This window comes from Eretmochelys imbricata, chromosome 16, assembly GCF_965152235.1.
Source record: "Eretmochelys imbricata isolate rEreImb1 chromosome 16, rEreImb1.hap1, whole genome shotgun sequence".
NCBI classification, from domain to species: domain Eukaryota; kingdom Metazoa; phylum Chordata; order Testudines; family Cheloniidae; genus Eretmochelys; species Eretmochelys imbricata.
In genome coordinates, this window is record NC_135587.1 from 19915348 (window position 1) to 19933471 (window position 18124).

General features: G+C 44.8%; 1 protein-coding gene across 1 annotated transcript in view; it reads left to right on the forward strand.

The window, feature by feature from the left end:
* Positions 1–4780: 4780 nt before the first annotated feature.
* Positions 4781–18124, forward strand: part of COL5A1 (collagen type V alpha 1 chain) — a 244255-nt gene continuing 230911 nt past the window's right edge. Inside the window, exon 1 of the mRNA XM_077835961.1 lies at positions 4781–4874. Within this exon, the coding sequence (XP_077692087.1) occupies positions 4781–4874 (94 nt within the window). The remainder of the gene's footprint in view (positions 4875–18124) is intronic.

Consider the following 18124-nt stretch of genomic DNA (forward strand, 5'->3'; position numbering starts at 1 on the left):
CCAACAGCTCCAGGCGCCCATGAGGTACCTGAACAGTATTCTCTTAATTTGTCCAGTCAGCACCTACTCATTAACTAAGGGGGTTGCATCTGAATAATTTTGGAGGAAGTATCACTGGCATCTTATCAAACCTACACCTGGCTCCATCCAAAGCATTTCTTACTCTTTTGAGCTAATGCATCAAGGGATTTCAGCTAACGCACGTTTCACCTAATCCTTCGTTCCAGTCAGAGGCCACTTTGTCCCCAGTGTCCTGTTTCTCAGGGAGCTTGTGTGCTGGCAACTCCAGTTTGATTGGGGCAAGGGGGGTTGGAATATAGGGAAAACCTAGCCCCGCAGGTCATCAGCAACGAAGGACAGGGGCCGACCATCACCATGATCACCCTGCTTCTGCGGCTACATCTACACTACGCACGAGGGGTGTGAGTCCCCGGCTCGTTTACATACTTGTGCCAGCTCCCATCCAGCTAGTGCGGGTATAAATAACAGAGTGGCCGCTGGGTAGCATGGGGAGCATTAGTGGAGCCGTGCCAAGAACAAACCAGCTTGAAACAGACACATACGCCCTTGGCACAGGTCAGCTCTGCCTCCGCGGCTGTTGTGCCATGAGAACTAGCAGGAGTATGTGTACATGAGGAATCCCACCCCTAGCTTGTCCTATAGATGTGGCCTCTGTTGCATCCTTTCGTCCGGCTTGTTAGACTGTCAGCTGTTTGGGATAGGTACAGCACCTATCACAATAGCACCCAGTGTTGATGGGGGCCTCTCGTCACTACTATAATAAGAATGACCCCACTGGGTCGGATCAATGGTCCACCTTGCCCAGGATCCTGTCTTCCGACAGCAGCCAGTGCCAGGTGCTTCAGAGGGAATGACCAGAACAGGGCAATTATTGCCCTGTTGTCCAGTCCCAGCTTCTGGCAACCAGAGGGACATGCCCAGCAAGCGGTTACTACTGCCAGTAAAAGCTGCTGTAAATGACTTGTGTCCATTTTTATATTAAAGGGGGCAGGAGCTACTCTGACCTACTGAATACTCCAGGGCATCAACACTAACTCCCAGTGTTTCAGAAAACGCTCTGTGTCCAACTCATTCTCAGCCGTGTCGCTTTCTTTCACAGGAAGCTAGGCCATGAGACAGGAAGGAACCTGTGGGGTCAGCCAGTCCAGTCCCATCACAGGCAAGCCCATCAGATAGTCCCGTTCATAAATGTATCATGCTCCATTTTAAAAATAGATTATTTGGCCCCACTCTTCCTTCTGGGAGGCTGTTCCAGAACCTCACTGCTCTAGTGACTAAAAACCTTTCCGGAGAGTAGTAAGATCTTAAGTATCTCTCAAAGGAGGCAGTGTAGTCTAATCAACACTCTAATAATCAGGGCCAGAGGACTGCAGGCCAGAAGCATCCCACCCCCTAATCTGGAATGAGCCATTGACTCTCTTAGCAACCTCAGGCAAGTCACTTGACCTTCTTGTGCTTTGAGTCAAGCCAGCTGTAACAAAGGCTAAAAACAGACATCAATTGACAAACAGCTGCGGTGGGTGTCTAAATTAAGCTTCAACCTGGCCAAATATATTATAACCCCTTCCACCACCACAAAAAAAAACCCCAACAAAACAAAAAAAAAAAAACAACCCAGATGCTAGAACCTTTATGTAACTCGTGGTGTGGGCTAGAGGCAATCATTCTGAAACAGGGAAATCTGGCATATTTTCTATCAGTGCAATAATGGTGGGCCATCTCACCTTCTACACAAAGTTTCTCCTAATTAGCGGACAAGAGAAAGTGCTGATTCCTTCAGGTACGTAGGATTATCCTCCCTAAACCATGAGATCCCTCAAACTGCACATGATCTTAGGGGATGTGTGCACAAGTCCTGCCTCCCTTCACTGGCTCTAGGTTCTCATAGGAACCCTATAACTCCTGGACAGTATGTTGCCTGTGGGTCGCACTGGCAGTTCCTCCCCTGAAGCTTCCTTAGGGAGGGGTCACTTGTAGAAAGGGAAAGCAGCTATATGAATGCTGACATGATCCATTTGTGTTTGGTAGTGGAAGAAAATACCCTAGAGAGTTGCTATCTTACCAACCTCACTACCTGCCAGCCCTTTCCCACGGATCCAGCCTGTGCAGAGGCACCTTCTCTGAGGTGTGTGTGGGGAGGAATTGCTGCTTTCCCATTCCTTACTCCTGTAGATCTGGTGGGTTTTCTGCCTGTGTCACTGGAGGGGACCATCTGGCCCAGGAGTGGCCAACCCGAGCCTAAGAAGGAGCCAGAATTTACCAATGAACGTTGCCAAAGAGCCAAAGTAATATGTCAGCAGCCCCCCATCCGCAATCCCCCTCCAGCCCCGAGCACATCCCGCCCACCGGCAGCCCCACCAGTCAGCGCCTCCCACTCCCTCCCCACGCCTCCTGCCTTGAGGGAAGGGGTGGAGTGGTGGCAGGACCTGGGGCAGAGCAGGGGGTTGAGCAGTGAGTAGCCCACAGCACATTGGAAAGTTAGCATCTGTAGTTCCAGCCTCGGAGTCATCGCCTATGCAAGGAGCCACATATTAACCTCCGAAGAGCCGCATGCAACTCCGGAGCTACAGGTTGGCCACCCCTGGTCTGGCCCATTAATAATACTTGGCACTGCCCAACCCCTTTCATGCCAGAAAGAGCTTTTTACAAACAGTAAGTATCTAAACCTCTCAATATGCCTTCATTATTCTAGACATTGTCCCAATGGGTAAACTGAGGCACGGAGGTTAAGTAACATGTCCATGAGCATATGAATCTGGAACAGATCCTAGAAGTCCTGGCTCCCAGCACAGTGCTCTAAAATGCATAAACTACACTGCCAACAGCAAAATTATCACAGAGTTGACCAGCTCTGACTATAAACTGCAGGTCAGCAAACCAGTATTGCATAATTACAGCAGAGCCAGGGATCATATCAATACCTAGACAGAGAAGCAAGATCTGAGTCTAATACAGAAGGGACCACTCCACAAGCCAGCAAATCAATGGGAGGTTTGCCAGAGGACGATAGTGGTGAGTTCATGGAGACAAAGGGTGAGATCTCCAAACAGGTCAGTCCCAGGGTCTGTGGGTGAAATCCTGGCCGCACTAAAGTCAATGGGAGTTTGGCCGTTTACTTCAGCGGAGCCAGGATTGCACCCAGTGGGCATAGACACAACCTAGGTGTACTGTAGAGCAGTGAGTCCCAGCAGCAGTGGGAGTGGAGAAGCGTTTTATTGGATACAGTGGCAACCTGTAATAAGTGCAGCCCTACGGGCATGTAAAAGCTTTAATGCCTTTCACAGTTTTTCAAAGTTTTCTTTCTTCCTCAGTCCATTTGCCAACGAGGGTCCGGCCACACTGAACTTGGTGGCTGAGGTTTCACATGCTCAGTTAGCTGTTTGGCTCATAACTGTGATGGGTTGGCAAAAACCATTTCCCCATTTGTTGTTTGCAGGGTTGTTGATTCCCTGTTGGGCCCAGGAGCTCACGAAAGCTCATGCTCAAATAAATTGGTTAGTCTCTAAGGTGCCACAAGGACTCCTTTTCTTTTTGCGAATACAGACTAACAGGCTGTTACTCTGAAACCTACAGAGACAAGGTGGGCCAGGTCACATCTTTTACTGGGCCAACTTCTGTTGGCAGCAGAGTCAAGCTTACCCAGCGCTCCGTGTAAACTCGAAAGCGTGTCTCTTCCACCAACAGAAATTGGTCCAATAGAAGATATTACCTCCACCACCTGCTCTCTCTAATTCCTCCATTTAACATCCCCATTCACCTTCCACCCACTCCCCTGTTAACCTGTTGCAAACCAATCTTTTACAACTGATCTAAAAATATTGCTTTTTATTATGCCTTTCCAATTTTGTTTCTTTTTGCTCTGACACTGTTTACCGCTTGTCCCAAGAAGCACAAAGAATCATGCAACACTGAACCCAGAATTAAAAAATCTTTAGGCTTCTTGTAAGTCCTTTGGACTCCTGATGCCGGGGATGAAAAACAAACCAACCCACCCTGCAACATCTCCCACGCACTGACCGCGAACTCGCTGAATTCGAAGGACTAACTTAGCAAAAGAGCCCGGGACAGCCGCAACTTGTTTGCAACAGCTCGATTTCCTGTCTCTGGTTGCATTCAAACTTGCCGCTGGGACCTGCCTCCCGTGCAGCCCTCGGATCTGGTTGGAGACAGGCTGGGAAAGAAATCAAGGCTGCCGGAGGAAGGGAGGAAGAAAAATCTCCCCATGCCACACATTCAATTTTTTCTCTCTCTCTTTTAAAAACTTCTTTCCCTCTTCCCACCCCCCCGTTTCTCCTGGACTCCAGTAGAAGGGGGCAGAGCTCCGCCGCCTCCTAAACTCTGATTTGCTGCATGGGATCTCGATTGACAATCTCTCGCATCTGCTTTAAAAGAAGAAGGGAAGAAAAAAAAGTTTCCACTCCTCGATTAGTCAGGGAAGGGGGACATCACTTGAGAGGGGAGCCCGAGAAGAATCAGACCAAGAGGAGGAGGAGAGACGGAAGGGAAGCGAAGAAGGACCTGCTATACCAAGAAAGCAAGACAAGCCAAAACAAAAATACAGTCACAGAGAAAGTTCAGACCCTCATCCTAGTTAATAGCAATCAAACACAAACCTCCAGCTCATGGCTTTATAAAAGTTGCTTTTTCTGGGGGGAGGGGGGTCTGAGGCTTTTCCTTTGATTTTTCTACCCCAGACCTAAGGTCGTGTGAGCATTTGCTCAACTCCCTACGCAAGCTGATCCCCCTTTTATTGTGGACCATGGATACACACACAAGGTGGAAAAGAAGAAGTTGGATAAGGACCAAAACGATAGCAATATTTCTACTCTATGCAATTTCTCAAAGCAGAGCAGGTAAGGCACTTTTGTTTATATGGTTCTTTGTGTCCTTAATAAATAGTTTGCCTTCAGGCTACAGAAACAGCTTTCTCTCTCCCTTATTTAACTTAGCCTTGTTAAAACATGATGGCTGTTGACTAATGTGCATGTCATCTATGTCTGGAGCAAATATATGGGTGAGCTGCCCGAAGGCTTCAGAAAACTTGTAACAAGAAAGAAAAGCTTGCTTTCTATTGTGCTGTGCAAAACATTTGTCTTTTCTTACCCAATGCATTCCAAAAAAAAAAAAAAAAAAAAAGTTCTAGCTGCCCAAGTCCTGTGAATGCCATTTGTCAGGGGGCCCATACAAGGGAGAAAACTTAAAACACAATCTCCCCCCCCCCACCCCTTAAAACAGATCTGCCAGTTGCCAGGCTCACTTTAAAATAAAAAGAATCAAAATGTATTTTTAGTGACTTTTTTGTTGTTTCCCTATACAGATATTTTGAATTAATTGTAAACGTCTCTTCTTTGCATAGTTTCTGCTGGAAGAGAGCAAACTTTTGTCAAGAAATAATCGGTTCTCTTCTCTCCCGGATCAAAGCAAGAGATCTTGGTGCAAAAAGCTTTTGCAAACTTTGCTTTTAGAAACTTTTACGCCCTCTGTTGTATGCTGCCTGTACTTTTGTTAATTCAATCTTGCATCCCCCCCCCCCCCCCGCGCCCTCCAAATCACTGTTGCTGGGTTTGGTAAAGGAGAAACTACAAAACGCAACTGTTGGGGCAAAAACAACAGCTCCAAGAGTCACCTTTTTTGCATTCTAGAAAGCGAGGACTGAGTACTTGATTTTGTTACTTACTTTTTGAGAAGTTTTTTTTTTGTTAATTTTAATATTGACTTTCACAATTATTAACTCTGGAATGCATAGGCAGGATAGAGGAATACTGATGAATCTACCTTGAAAGTTCTTTGAACTTACAATAGCTTAACTCTACTGAGGCTCTAAAGGGCACCTGCAGATGTTTGTGGTCGGCAAATACTAAAGAGCAATATTTATTTCTGATTTCCTTTTACAGTACTGTGGGAGGAAGAATAAGAGGAGGTTTGGGGGCAAAGCCACTTTGATGATTTTAAAAGGTGAGATAGGAACCATGATGGAGTTTTGCAGGAGAGTTGGGGCCAACTGAATGGGTGGCAGCTAATGTCAAACTGAGATTCCAATGTTACTGACTAGTAAAAGCATTTAATACAGTCTGTCTGAGCTTCAGCCTTAATTCTGAAGTTTGCATAAGTTCTTTTGGAAGCCCAGCCACTATTTAACAGATTGTGTGTTACCAAGACAAGTCGTGGGGGGATTCAGACCATAACCGAATAATTATCAATTATTGTCATTTCAAGGTTCTTCATTCTAACCCAAGAGGACCTATTTATAAAAAGGAGGGAAGCGACTTGTCAAAAATTGCAAGAAAAAGTTCTTAGGTGAGGTAGAAAATATATTCTTTACTGAAAGATAAATATCTATAGATAGAACCTCAGTGGAGGAGAAATAATTATCACCTCAGAGCTACTCCCAGATGTTCTATTGCATTGCAAATCTATTGGATTATGACCTGGAGCAATTGTCTTTGGCTGGATAAGGACCGGATCTGATGTCCATCTTCATATTTAGATAGAGGAAAGAATATTTTCTGGGACCATCCTCTTTTAAAGCAGTCAGCTCCTCAGATCGGGTACTGTACTACCTTCTTTTGCCATTTGTAGACTGCTAAATCCTTGTCAATTTCAGAAATTTAAATGGAAAGAATACAAAGTTTTTTGCAGTCCTGTTGCAGTACAATTAGCCAGGGATGTATTTTAGTAGTGTCATAGCAGCTTAGACGTACTGTCAGTCTCTATATTCTTTGCAGTGCTTTTAGGGAGACTACCCATTGGCTTCGGGGAGATTTGGATCAGAAGTGTGGAGGTATGTCCATCTAAAACTCATTATGGACTAGGAGGTTCCATGCATCTATAACTGTCGGTGTATAGAAATCTTCTTGTTCTGAGTAGCGTCTCTCTTTGAAGTGAAAGGTATTGAGTATTCCCAGTGAGCTTCCTGGTATGATATTGGATTACTCAAATGTGGGAGGAGCCAGATTTGGTCATTTAAAGGCAACGTCTAATGTTCTTTTATCTGGTTAACTTCCCCCCAACCACAGTTAAGTTCTCTTTCCTCTTTTATTTAATCCCAGTTTCTTAAAAGGACTAAAATAAAACTGAAATAAAATGCAATGAAGTGAAAACTCACTTCTCTTTTGTCCTGCTCAGGAGCAAATACACCTCTACTATTCAAGTGGGAAAAGAAACCCAACGAAAAGAAAATTATTTGCAGACGTTGATTTATTCTAGAGGCTATGCCATAAGTGACATGAGCTGGGCTGTCTCAGTGATTCGTTTCCAAGCCACAGTGACCCCTGTTCTTTTACAAGTGGTGTCACATTAAATTTAACTGACAGACAAAGTTGGAGTCTCTCTTTATTTTTACAGATCCTCATAAATGTGAATCAGGTTTCTGGGCAAATATTTTTGGGAACAGCCATTTCCTTTAGTGGTGGAGAAAAGTGTAATAAGAATGCACAGCGTGACCTTTAAAAAGAAATAAAAATTCTGGAAATTATGAAGTATTTTGTTACCATCTGTTGCTTCTCCCCTTGGCTGTTTATAGTAGTCTAGAATGAGCTAAGAATATAATATTCTTAGTCTCTGGCCAGTTAGGACAGATCAATATTTTTACAGTTGAAAAGGATAGGAGTGGCTACTCCAGGAGAAATATGACCCTGTTAGTCTGGAATGGATGTCAGGTGACAGTTCTGTTGTCCAATGGAAAACATGCATTGTGGTCTCATTGTTTGTGACACGTTGGTCGAGAAGGGGGAGAATTATACAACCTTGGAAGAGAACTTTATGGATAATTTGTTTCTTTTAATAAGCTACAGTAATAAATGACCCATTCAGAAGTTGACAGGGATGCATCTGTCAGTTGACTAGCATTCAATGAAACCATGTATTTTCCAAGGGCAGGATGCAGGCTCTTCTCAAACCACTCTCCCTTCCCTATAGTAGTCTCTTTCCCATTGTCACGTAGAATGGCATGTGGCCTGAAACACAGTGTCAATTCCACAGCCAAGGGGCCAATTCTGCCAGCTACCGAGTGGCTTCAGCACCCAACAAAGTCAATGGACATTGAGCACACTCCGTATTTGGCGTTATTAGGTGCCAGCATCGTTATTTTTGCCTTGGCCCTAAATGACCATGGATAAACCGTCGACATGGGATTGGGGAAAGCCCCTTTCATCGCTGGTTTTCAGTGCATTGCTCCTTCTCCAATAAACGTACTTAGGAATTGTCGGTTTTGTGTTGCAAGCAGGCCTGTTAATCAGGGCCTTTTAGCCGCCAGTACTGGACTCTTTACGCCTTTGAGCTGATTTCTGCTCCTCATGGTTTGAAGGCTGATGAGTCATTTGGGGTATAATTATCCTAGATCTGCAACACTGATTCCTACTGGATGAAAAGCCCTTTAATAATAAGGTTAATCCTATCAACAAAAGTATTTTGCCCTTACACCTAGGGCATGCAGAAATAACGGCTCTGTTAGGACCAACAGAAGGGAACTGCAAAGGGAATATGAATCTTTACTATGGAAAAAAGGCCCAAACTTTCTTGTTTAAAGGGACAAAAACTCTCCCTTAGCGGTTTTCTTTTTAACACACCAAGCAATCGAAGCTAATCATTAGATTGGCATGGTGCCTCCTGATTACTCTGACAGGTCGCAGCGTAGTGATAGTCTGTTTGCTGCAGACATCTGTCAGTTAAAAGTCTTGGCATGAGTTGATAATGTGGTTCCCATTTTCTGACTTTTCATACCCTTGTGCTATGTGCCAGGGATCCAGATGTGAGAGATGAAAGGATAAGAGTGGGTATGTGCACTAACAAAGGCAGCCATGGAGGTGAGCTTAGATTCCCAGTTTGTGGCATTGGTATGAGGATTAACAGCTTTGAGGATAAAGAGAAATTTTTCAGCCACCACAAAAAAGTGCTTTTTGTAGAGGAATCATGTGGCTTGTTGGAAAGTCCTGAAGATGGCATAAAAAGTTTCTATCCTGGGGCCGGTCAGAATCAAACTTGCCTTATTAACCAGGTATAACCCACTGCTTGAAACTTAATAGGATGTGTCGTGGGTGGTATTTCTCTCTCTGTATGGTGCATATAAACATCTGTACTATACCTGGCATTCCATGTAACACTCTGTAGTTACTGTGTCTGGATTCATCTTTTTTCCTGTGGATCTTGAACTATATATTAAGAAAGGAAATTTTGGTGTGTCTGGTGAAGTCTGAAGTCCTGTAAATAAACGAAAGTGGAGTTAGCCCTTTGTCATGTGACAATGGCAAGGAATCACAGAACTAAATGCTTTCCACCAAAACTCCATAAGGAGTTTTATTAAGATTAGGAAATCAGCATTATCCCTAAGCTATCCCTTTCTCCTCTTCCTTGTAGAGTGCCTACCTCAAAACTTCCTCACCCTGCATGTCTTCCGGCTATAGATTTAAAGAAACAGTACGATGATCCTCACAGCCTCTTTGAATTTTTTTTTTTCAGAGGGAGGCACTGGCATAAATACAGATGTGAATAAGCAAAATACACATGTGGCATATTTACTCCAATACCTCTGCATTAGTGAAAGTACCCATTTATAGACACATGGCTTAGATAATCCAAGGTTTCTGTCTGGACTTGAGAAATAAATCTGTAAGAGCAGACTTTCCAGGAAACAGCTCTTGGGTCTGTTTTTAAAAATAGGAGATTTGGCAATTTATTTCCTACATCTGTCTCTCTCCCTCTCCCCGCCCTGTCACCTCACTTTCATCTTTGTCCAAAGTTTAAGGATACTTCCTGGAGCAGAAGTTTAATGTTAGTGATAGGAACATCCGTTCTCAGAGAGCCTGATCCAGCTTCCATTAAAGTGAGTGGATAGATTCTCATTGATTTCAGTGTGTTCTGGTCCATAAAGCATAACATATCAGTAAATATTTGTGAGTGTCGAGTTTGTTTTAAGATTTCAGGTAGTCTGAGTAATAACAGTGAATAAATAAAAAAAAATCACTTTTCCCTTATGATACCCATTCCTTCTTGTTGGATGGGACACCTGCTGGCATTTCTAACAGATTTGTCTTTAGACAGCATGAACTTGTCTGTGCATAGATTGTTAGGCAGAGATTTTTCCAAAGCCACTTAGGAAATATGAGTGCACTGTACCTATTCATTTCAAGGGGGGACTGTGTGTCTAAATCTCCTAGGTGGGTATGAAAATCTCAGCCGTAGATTTTTAAGACCAGCAGGGATAACTACTCTGACCTTCTGCATCACACAGGGCTTAGAATTTCACCCAGTGATTCCTGAAAGGGAGGGAATTGTTCTTCCCTATTACATTATTGACTGCTCTGGGACCCTATAGTTATTTAATTCATTGTACGTGTTTGCATGTATACTGTAGACAAGTATCAAATGCAGGAATAATTTAAGAACAGTGCCAACAAGTGCCCTATGTTGCTGATGATTGGAAAGTGGGCAGAACAGTGTCCTGTAGAGATGGAATGGTAGAGTGGGCATACAGGGGATCGGACTGGGAGTCAGGATTCCATTTCTGAGTCTGCCATTGATTTGCTATGTGGCCACGTCATCCCAACTGGGATTTCCAAAGTGTCCTAAGAGGTTTAGACACCTGTCTCCCATTGAATTTCAAAATCCCAGTCGTAGTTCCCGAGTGCTCCATTTTATCCATTTGCAAAATGTCTGGGATGATTCTGTTTGTTTTTTAACTTCCTTGCAAGTCATGTTGGAGGGAATGTGGGAGCTGAGTAATCCAGAGATCCCCAGGCCAGAAGGGACCACTGTGATCATCTAGTCTGACCTCTGGTATAACACAGGCCAGAGACCTTCCCCCAGATAGTTCCTAGAGCAGATCTTTTTGGAAACACGTTGAACCTTGATTTAAAAATTGCCAGTGACAGAGAATCCACCATGCCCCTTGGTAAAATGGTGCCAGTTGATAATTATCCTCGCTGTTAAAAACTTACACTTAATTGATAGTTGTGAAGTGCTTTGTGATCCACAAATGGAAGGAGAGTGATGCAGATTCTATTATCGTTCTTGTAACTGCTGCTAGTTGAAAGATCTGGCAACCATCTTTTGGGGTGAAAAAAAAAATCTCAAAAATCTGGAAAGCCAGGTACAATGACAATATTTTGTGGTCTAGGTTGGGGTCCATTGTCAGGGTGAGACCCATCAAGTGGCAGAGGCCAGTGACCTCCGACATCTTCGTTCTCTCCTCTCATTATGCACCATAGTATGACTCCACTGACTTCAGTGATTGACACTGATCTTAAGTGCGAGGGCAATGAGGTCCTTTGATGGGCAGCTTTCCAACCACACAGCTGCTGAAACAAGCTCTGCTCTGGGTGTTGAGCCCCAAGGCAGAGGAAGGAAAAAAAAAACACAAGTGTCCAAACCTAAGGGCCTTGCAGACAAGAGAAACATCCTTCCAGGGACATGAGATCCTTGTTCTGTTTGGTGCAACTTGCAGACATGACGGCTTTGTACCTGAACAGCCTCATTTGCCCACAGGATGGTTGTTAGGAGTAATCATTAGTACAGCCCCATAAATCCCCAAGATGCATTCCTTGCCCTGAACAGTTTCTACAACCTAAAACAGGAAAATGGGGACAAAGGTAAGGGAGGGCATGGGGAGAGTTTTGAGAATTGCCTTTGAGGAATCAATTAGATCTCTTAACTAAAAATGAAATTAAGGCATTTAAGCTTAATGTTCATTTGGGATGGTATGGGGCATGTTTAATTCCTCCAGATATTAATTATTATTTGTAGTGAGCCAACAATGTGTGAGGTAGATGGATATGAAAACCAGGGACCTGATTCAGGTCTCGCTTGCAATGGTTTTCCATTGCCATAGACCCATTGACGTCAAGGGAGTTACTGCCAGTTTGTTTCAGTGCAAGTGAAATCAGAATGGAGAAGGAGATTTCCACTCCAGCTCTTACAGTCTAGCTAAACATTGTGCAACTAGGTATATGGGGGTGAAAAAACCCACCGAAGAGGAATGATGCAAGTGGGGTGAATGAATGCTGAAGTTAGGCAGCATCTCTTTAATTCCATGATTTAGCTCTGTGTGTGTGTCTGTGTGCACGCACCTGGAGAACGGGGGAGGCGAGGCAAGGGGTAGGAGGAAAGTTGGGGTAGGGATTGTCAGCCCTTCTGAATAAATCTGTTTGCAGGAGGCTCTTAAAGGAGGAAAGATTCCACGATGTATTTTCCTTCGCAAAATATCCAGAGTGATCAGCTCTCTAGTTCTGTTTGTGGTGTATGTGGGTTGCAAGCACGCAGCGTTAAAGGTTAGATTTGGTATCCTAACTGTTGAGTGAATACCATAGCCTCGTGGCGCCGTTCGTTGTTGTCCCGGTTGTTGTGAATGTCAAAGGGAGAATAAGGGCTTGTCTACCTATGGCCTTGTTCCAGACTCGTTACTCCAAGTGGATGAAGCTAAACCAGAAAAGGCACTCTTCTTCCAGAATATGAGTGTCCACAGATGGCGTTATCCCAGAATAGCTATTGTGATTTTAATTCACACGCTACCTTAATCCGAATTGCCTTTTGAAGTTTCGACAAGCCCTAAAAAGGAGGGAAACCCTGGTGTGTGTCTGATATGCATGCACTCAGACACAGCCGCAAGTTTGTCCCAGCGTATACTTTTACAAACACACCAGTTTCTTCTAGCTTTTGGGATGCCGGTTTTCCCCGTTCTATCTTGCATTATCAGGAGCTCCTTTATTCAAACCACTGAGACTCAGTGCTGAGCTATGCAATCTGAGCGTTACCAATCATGGCTGCACTGCATGGGTAAGCACAGGGCATGGATGAAACTCTCAAAGCCCCATCTTGGCCTGCACTTGGCGTAAAACCTGGGGTGGAGTCTTTTGGGGTGAGGAGGAGTCTATCCTGTGGCTGTTCCAAACTCCAGGACAGAACTCTAGAGGGGATTCCCCCTATGGCATCGTATCCCACATGTACACCCCATGGCTCTTTTATAAAAGGGAAATGATCATTCCTAGTCAAGGGCAGTGACTCATCCTATGAGTCATGCAGAAAGAATCCAGCTGTGTCTGGAGTCCTCTGAAGGAGGATTTCCTCATTGGCTCATTGTGATCAGTTGACCTGCTGTTGAGGGAGTCCCTAGGGAAGCTCCCATATAATAAAGAGGGATCTCTTTTTCCCTTTGTTTCATTCAAAGCTGTGCTCACTGAACGTAAATGACAGCGCTTGCAAATTCCTTACTATTTTGCTAAGTCCCAGGGTCAGAGCCGCTGTTGCCCTTTGAGCTGCTTGAATTACTGCTGCTTTTTATTTTTTATTTTTTTAGATCGGAATTTCTCTCCAACGTAACCCATCTAGGCGGTAGCTGGAAAACTGGCAAGAATAGCAAATTGGAAGGCACTGAACAGTCTTTTGTCCTGATGGTGCGGGTGTGTGTGTGGGTGTGGTTTGGAAAGCCTTCGGCATAGATTGGCCCTTTAAAAGGTCTTAATTCATGAGCTTGTTGGAAGATCTTCAAGTCTTGGTTGGGACCTTTGCTAAACACTTGGAGTCAATAGGGGTGACATTCAGTCTTGTGCAGAGAGCCTTCACAAGGCCCATGTGCCACTGAAATCCTCATTTGGGGAGACTGTATTGATACATAGGCCCCCTGCTGTCTCCTGCATGGGGGTGAATTCCACCCGAAGTCCAGCAGAAGGTCAAGTGGCACAGATGGAGATGCTTTTAGCTGTTAAAAAGTCCTGCTGAAGATCTGTGGCCATAGGGCTCTGTATCCAGGCATGGGGATGTATGCTAAATGGATATGGGCGCTCTGAATTGTCTTCTGACCTAGAAAAGGTCTTTGGAAGATCTGGACTGTTTTATTTTTATCAGCTCTTCCTCCCAGCATGCTCCTGATAGCCTCCCTACATCACGCCTGGTAGAAGGAGGCTATCGCTGGCAATTCAGCGCACTGGGGCAGAGCTGGAGAAAGAGGCTCATCACACACCAAGAGTTTCCGTAGTTTCGCAGTGGGCTTCAGGCGAGAGGAGTATTCTGAGGGCTGCGTATTCCTGCTGTAACATATGCGGGCCCCTCATTCTCCGTGCCTCACGGGGGTCCTAGCATGAACATGAGGAACAGACCTAGTGCCAATTGAGAGCCCAACCCTGCAATTGTCTACTCATGAAACCCACACCAGCTTGGAGTGGCTGTCTGTTACCCTCTGGGATTGAGGAGCCTGCTACAACCTTGGGGAGGAGAGCTGGGTTTTGTAGCTCAGGCAGTAAAGTCTCTTGTATTCAGATCCAGAAGTCTCAAGTTCAGTGCCCCCTGCGGATGACCCACCCAGAGGTGTGGCATTACACTCTGGATTTCTTTGGGGGTAAACAAGGACTAACAGTCTGATCCAGCAGACACTGACATCAATGGCAATATAGCCACTGACAGCAGGGTCAGATAGATGAGTAACAGCTTGCAAGACTGGGCCTTTAAATAGGATTGCATTGAGGCCTGATGCGAAGCCCACTGGAGTCTAATGGAGAAACTCATGTTAACTGTAGTAGGATTTGGATCAGACCCTGGGAGCTTTAAGGACCCAATCTTACAAGATGCTGAGCAACTTCTGGAGGTACCAAGTGTCCTCAGTTCCCATTGACTTGACTGGGAGCTGTGAGTGTGCAGTGTTCCCAGGCATTGCTTACACCTTGCAGGATTGATCCCTTCGCTGCTGTAGTGACTTAGAAGTTTTGGTTAGGATTCAGCATGGTGCTTTTAGGAGAGAGAGAAAAATGCCCAGAACGACAATGAATAAACGAAAGCATTTCTATTGCAGTTCTTCTCCCACTCTCATCACTGTGGTATCTGAGCACCTTCCAGGGGGAGAATCGTGTATACAGTGGAGAGTTTTGATTGGGTAGGGTTTTGTTTTGGGTGGATTTGTTGTTTTTAGATATCCATGCTGCTCTGTGCTTTACATGAGAGAGGGCCGATCAGAGCTGGCCCTGGGAGCAAGCGTGATTTTGATGGTCCTTAGGTCCTGTGGGAATTTGTTCCATAGTCTCGGACTGCTTGAGAAAGCTCCATCTCCTGCACAGATGAGCTTTATCCTGATGGTCAGAAGCTCCATTGTGTCAGAGAAGCAGAGTTCATAGAATCATAGAATCACAGAGTTGGAAGGGACCTCTGGAGGCCATCTAGTCCAACCTCCTGCCCAGAGCAGGACCAATCCCAACTAAATCATCCCAGCCAGGGCTTTGTCAAGCCTGACCTTAAAAACTTCTAAGGAAGGGGATTCCACCACCTCCTTAGGTAACGCATTCCAGTGTTTCACCACCCTCCTAGTGAAAAAGTTTTTCCTAATATCCAACCTAAACCTCCCCCACTGCAACTTGAGACCATTACTCCTTGTCCTGTCATCTGCTATCACTGAGAATAGTCTAGATCCATCCTCTTTGGATCCACCTTTCAGGAAGTTAAAAGCAGCTATCAAATCCCCCCTCATTCTTCTCTTCCGTAGACTAAACAATCCCAGTTCCCTCGGCCTCTCCTCCTCTCTCCTATGGTTGTCGACCATAGTCCTCATGTCTGAGCTTTAGGCCCTTTTAGAGATGCTGGGCCCAGGTCACCGAGCACCTTGAAGATAAGGATGAGCCCTCAGACTTGCCTGGGTATTCTGCATGGAACCACACAGAGAGCGGAGGATGGGTGTGATTTGTGTGCCGTCGGCCATGCTGCTGAGGAGACGCACTGCAGGGTTGTGTGCTTGCTGGAGTTTCCTAAGAGCTGAAGAGTTCATGCTCAGGTCTATTGCATTGCTGTTGTCCAGACGAGGTGACAAAAGTGTGAATAATAGCCCACCAGGAGGGGATGGAGTGTCCTAGGCAACCGGAGGTGTGTGCTGCTACGTGAGAGCTCCGCATCAGCGAGGAATGTAGGAGCCCTCCTAAACTATGGACTATATTGAATATGTGCCTTCAACCAAAGGAGACTGCTGCATCATAGCTGCAAACGCTTCAAAGTCCTTTCCTCTGCTCACCAGCATCACCTGGGTCCTGCTCAGGTTCAGCTGCAGTTATTTGGTAGTTGCATTTTTCCATGCAAAATGTTAACCCTCTCCCTCACCTTGCAACCTCCGCTTGCTGCAGAGAGCTCCTTGGAGACTGCATTCTCCAATTGCCTCACTCTACATAAAAGCTTTGATTCTTACTGGAGTCAAATTCACTCAGCTATGTGCTGAGTCTGCAAGCTGGCAGTTGTTTTTTTTTCTTTTTTTTTTTTAACTGTCAATGGAGACCTTTGTATGGAAAAAGAAAAAGAGACAAATGTGGGAAGAGCAAGCGAAAGCGGCAGGCACGGACAAGGGAAAAAAAGAAAGGGATGGATGGAAAAACTCCTTAAAATACAAAGACGATATATGGGAAAAATTGAGGTTAGCAGCATGCTGTAATCAGCCACGTCGTTGTTGTTCATCGGTTTCAGGTCCTTGACACAGAGCTCAGCACTGAACGTGCAGTTCAGATGATGTGGTTTCCTTGTGGACATGTCTGGAACCTCATCAGAGCAAAGCAATAAAACAATAGAGGAAGTGCACAATGGGCATTTTTTAGTTTAGTTTTTCTGAGTTGCTACTTTTTTTAGAAGCAAGAAGCTCCTAGCATTGCTTGGGAGTCTTCAGGCTTCTCAAAGATCACAGAATCAGAGAAATGTAGGGCTGCAAGGGACCTGGAGAAGTCACCAAGCTGAGCCCCCTGCACTGAGGTGGAACCAAGTAAACATAGACTATCTGTGACAGATGTTTGTCCAATCTGTTCTTAAAAACCTCCAATGATGGAGTGTCCAGAACCTCCCTTGGAAGCCTGTTACTGGGTTTTGCAGATGAAGACCATCACTTCTTGTCCTACCTTCTGTGGACACAGAGAACAATTGGTCACCATCCTCTTTAGAACAGCCCTTAACATATTTAAAGATTGTTACCAGGTCCTCCCCTTAGTCATCTTTTCTCAAGACTAAACCTGCCCAGTTTTTTAACCTTTCCTCTTAGGTCAGGTTTTCTAAAGATGTAGTTTTATGAAACACAAATCTATCATGGCTTTTATATATTTACAGGGCTAGAGTTTTCCTAGTCGTTTAGACAGTAAACTGCATGGAGAAAGGATGGTCTGAGAGTTAAGGCACTGAAATGAGACTCAGGAGAGTTCATTTCTCAGCTGTGGGCAGACTTCCCGTATGACGTAGACTAAGTCACTTAATTTCTCTGTGCCTCAGTTCCCCATCTTTAAAATGGGTATACTACTTCTTCTCTCTTGCTCTTTGTCTTATCTGTTTGGGCCAGAAACTCTTTGGGGGCAGGGACCATCTTACTCTGGGACAGATCCTCGTCTGGTGTAAATTGTCAAAAATCTTTATTGACCTTGGTGGAACGATGGCAAATTTACAGCCTGCTGAGGATCTGCCCTTTTTGGCTGTACAGTGCCTAGAACAACAAGGCCCTGATTTCTGGGGCAGGCACTGAGAGAATACAAATAATAATACTGAGCACTGAATTGGCCTATTTATGGCCTGTTGGTATGACTCATGTGGGCAGTGCTAGAAATTCAAATCCTGGCTGCGGGAGTGAAAATTATGACAGCTACCCAGCAGGCCAGACTAGACGATCCCAGGCCTTCTGTTTTATGTCACCAATTCATAGATTATATCTTTCTTTAAAAAGTGAAACATAAAATATTTTTTCTCATCCCCAACCCCGCCGGGTTAAGTAGCTGGTTATATTTGAAGAGGTTGAAGGTTGTTCCTTTGTTGTAGGAAGAAAAACATAGTGTGCTCTTCTGTTAACAGAACCTGTCTCTACGGAATGCGTTGTGTCCCCAAGGGTAACTTCTTTGATTTGTCCGTGTCACTTTACAGCTTTTCTCTGTGCGTTTGATTTAAACAATATATGAGAGCATGGTGCATCGTGCTGTTAAAGAAAAGGCACTATTCTTAGGGCAAATTGAACCACTAAATATGACCAAGTAATTGAAAACAGGTCAGGGATTTCCTGAACAGCATGGTAGATACCTCAGCTTGCTGGGGAAAAAAAAAAACTCAGCAAGCTAGAGTATGTGCATGTGTTGCAAATGGAAATTGGGGTACTGGATACTGAAGCATCCTAGCATGCAAA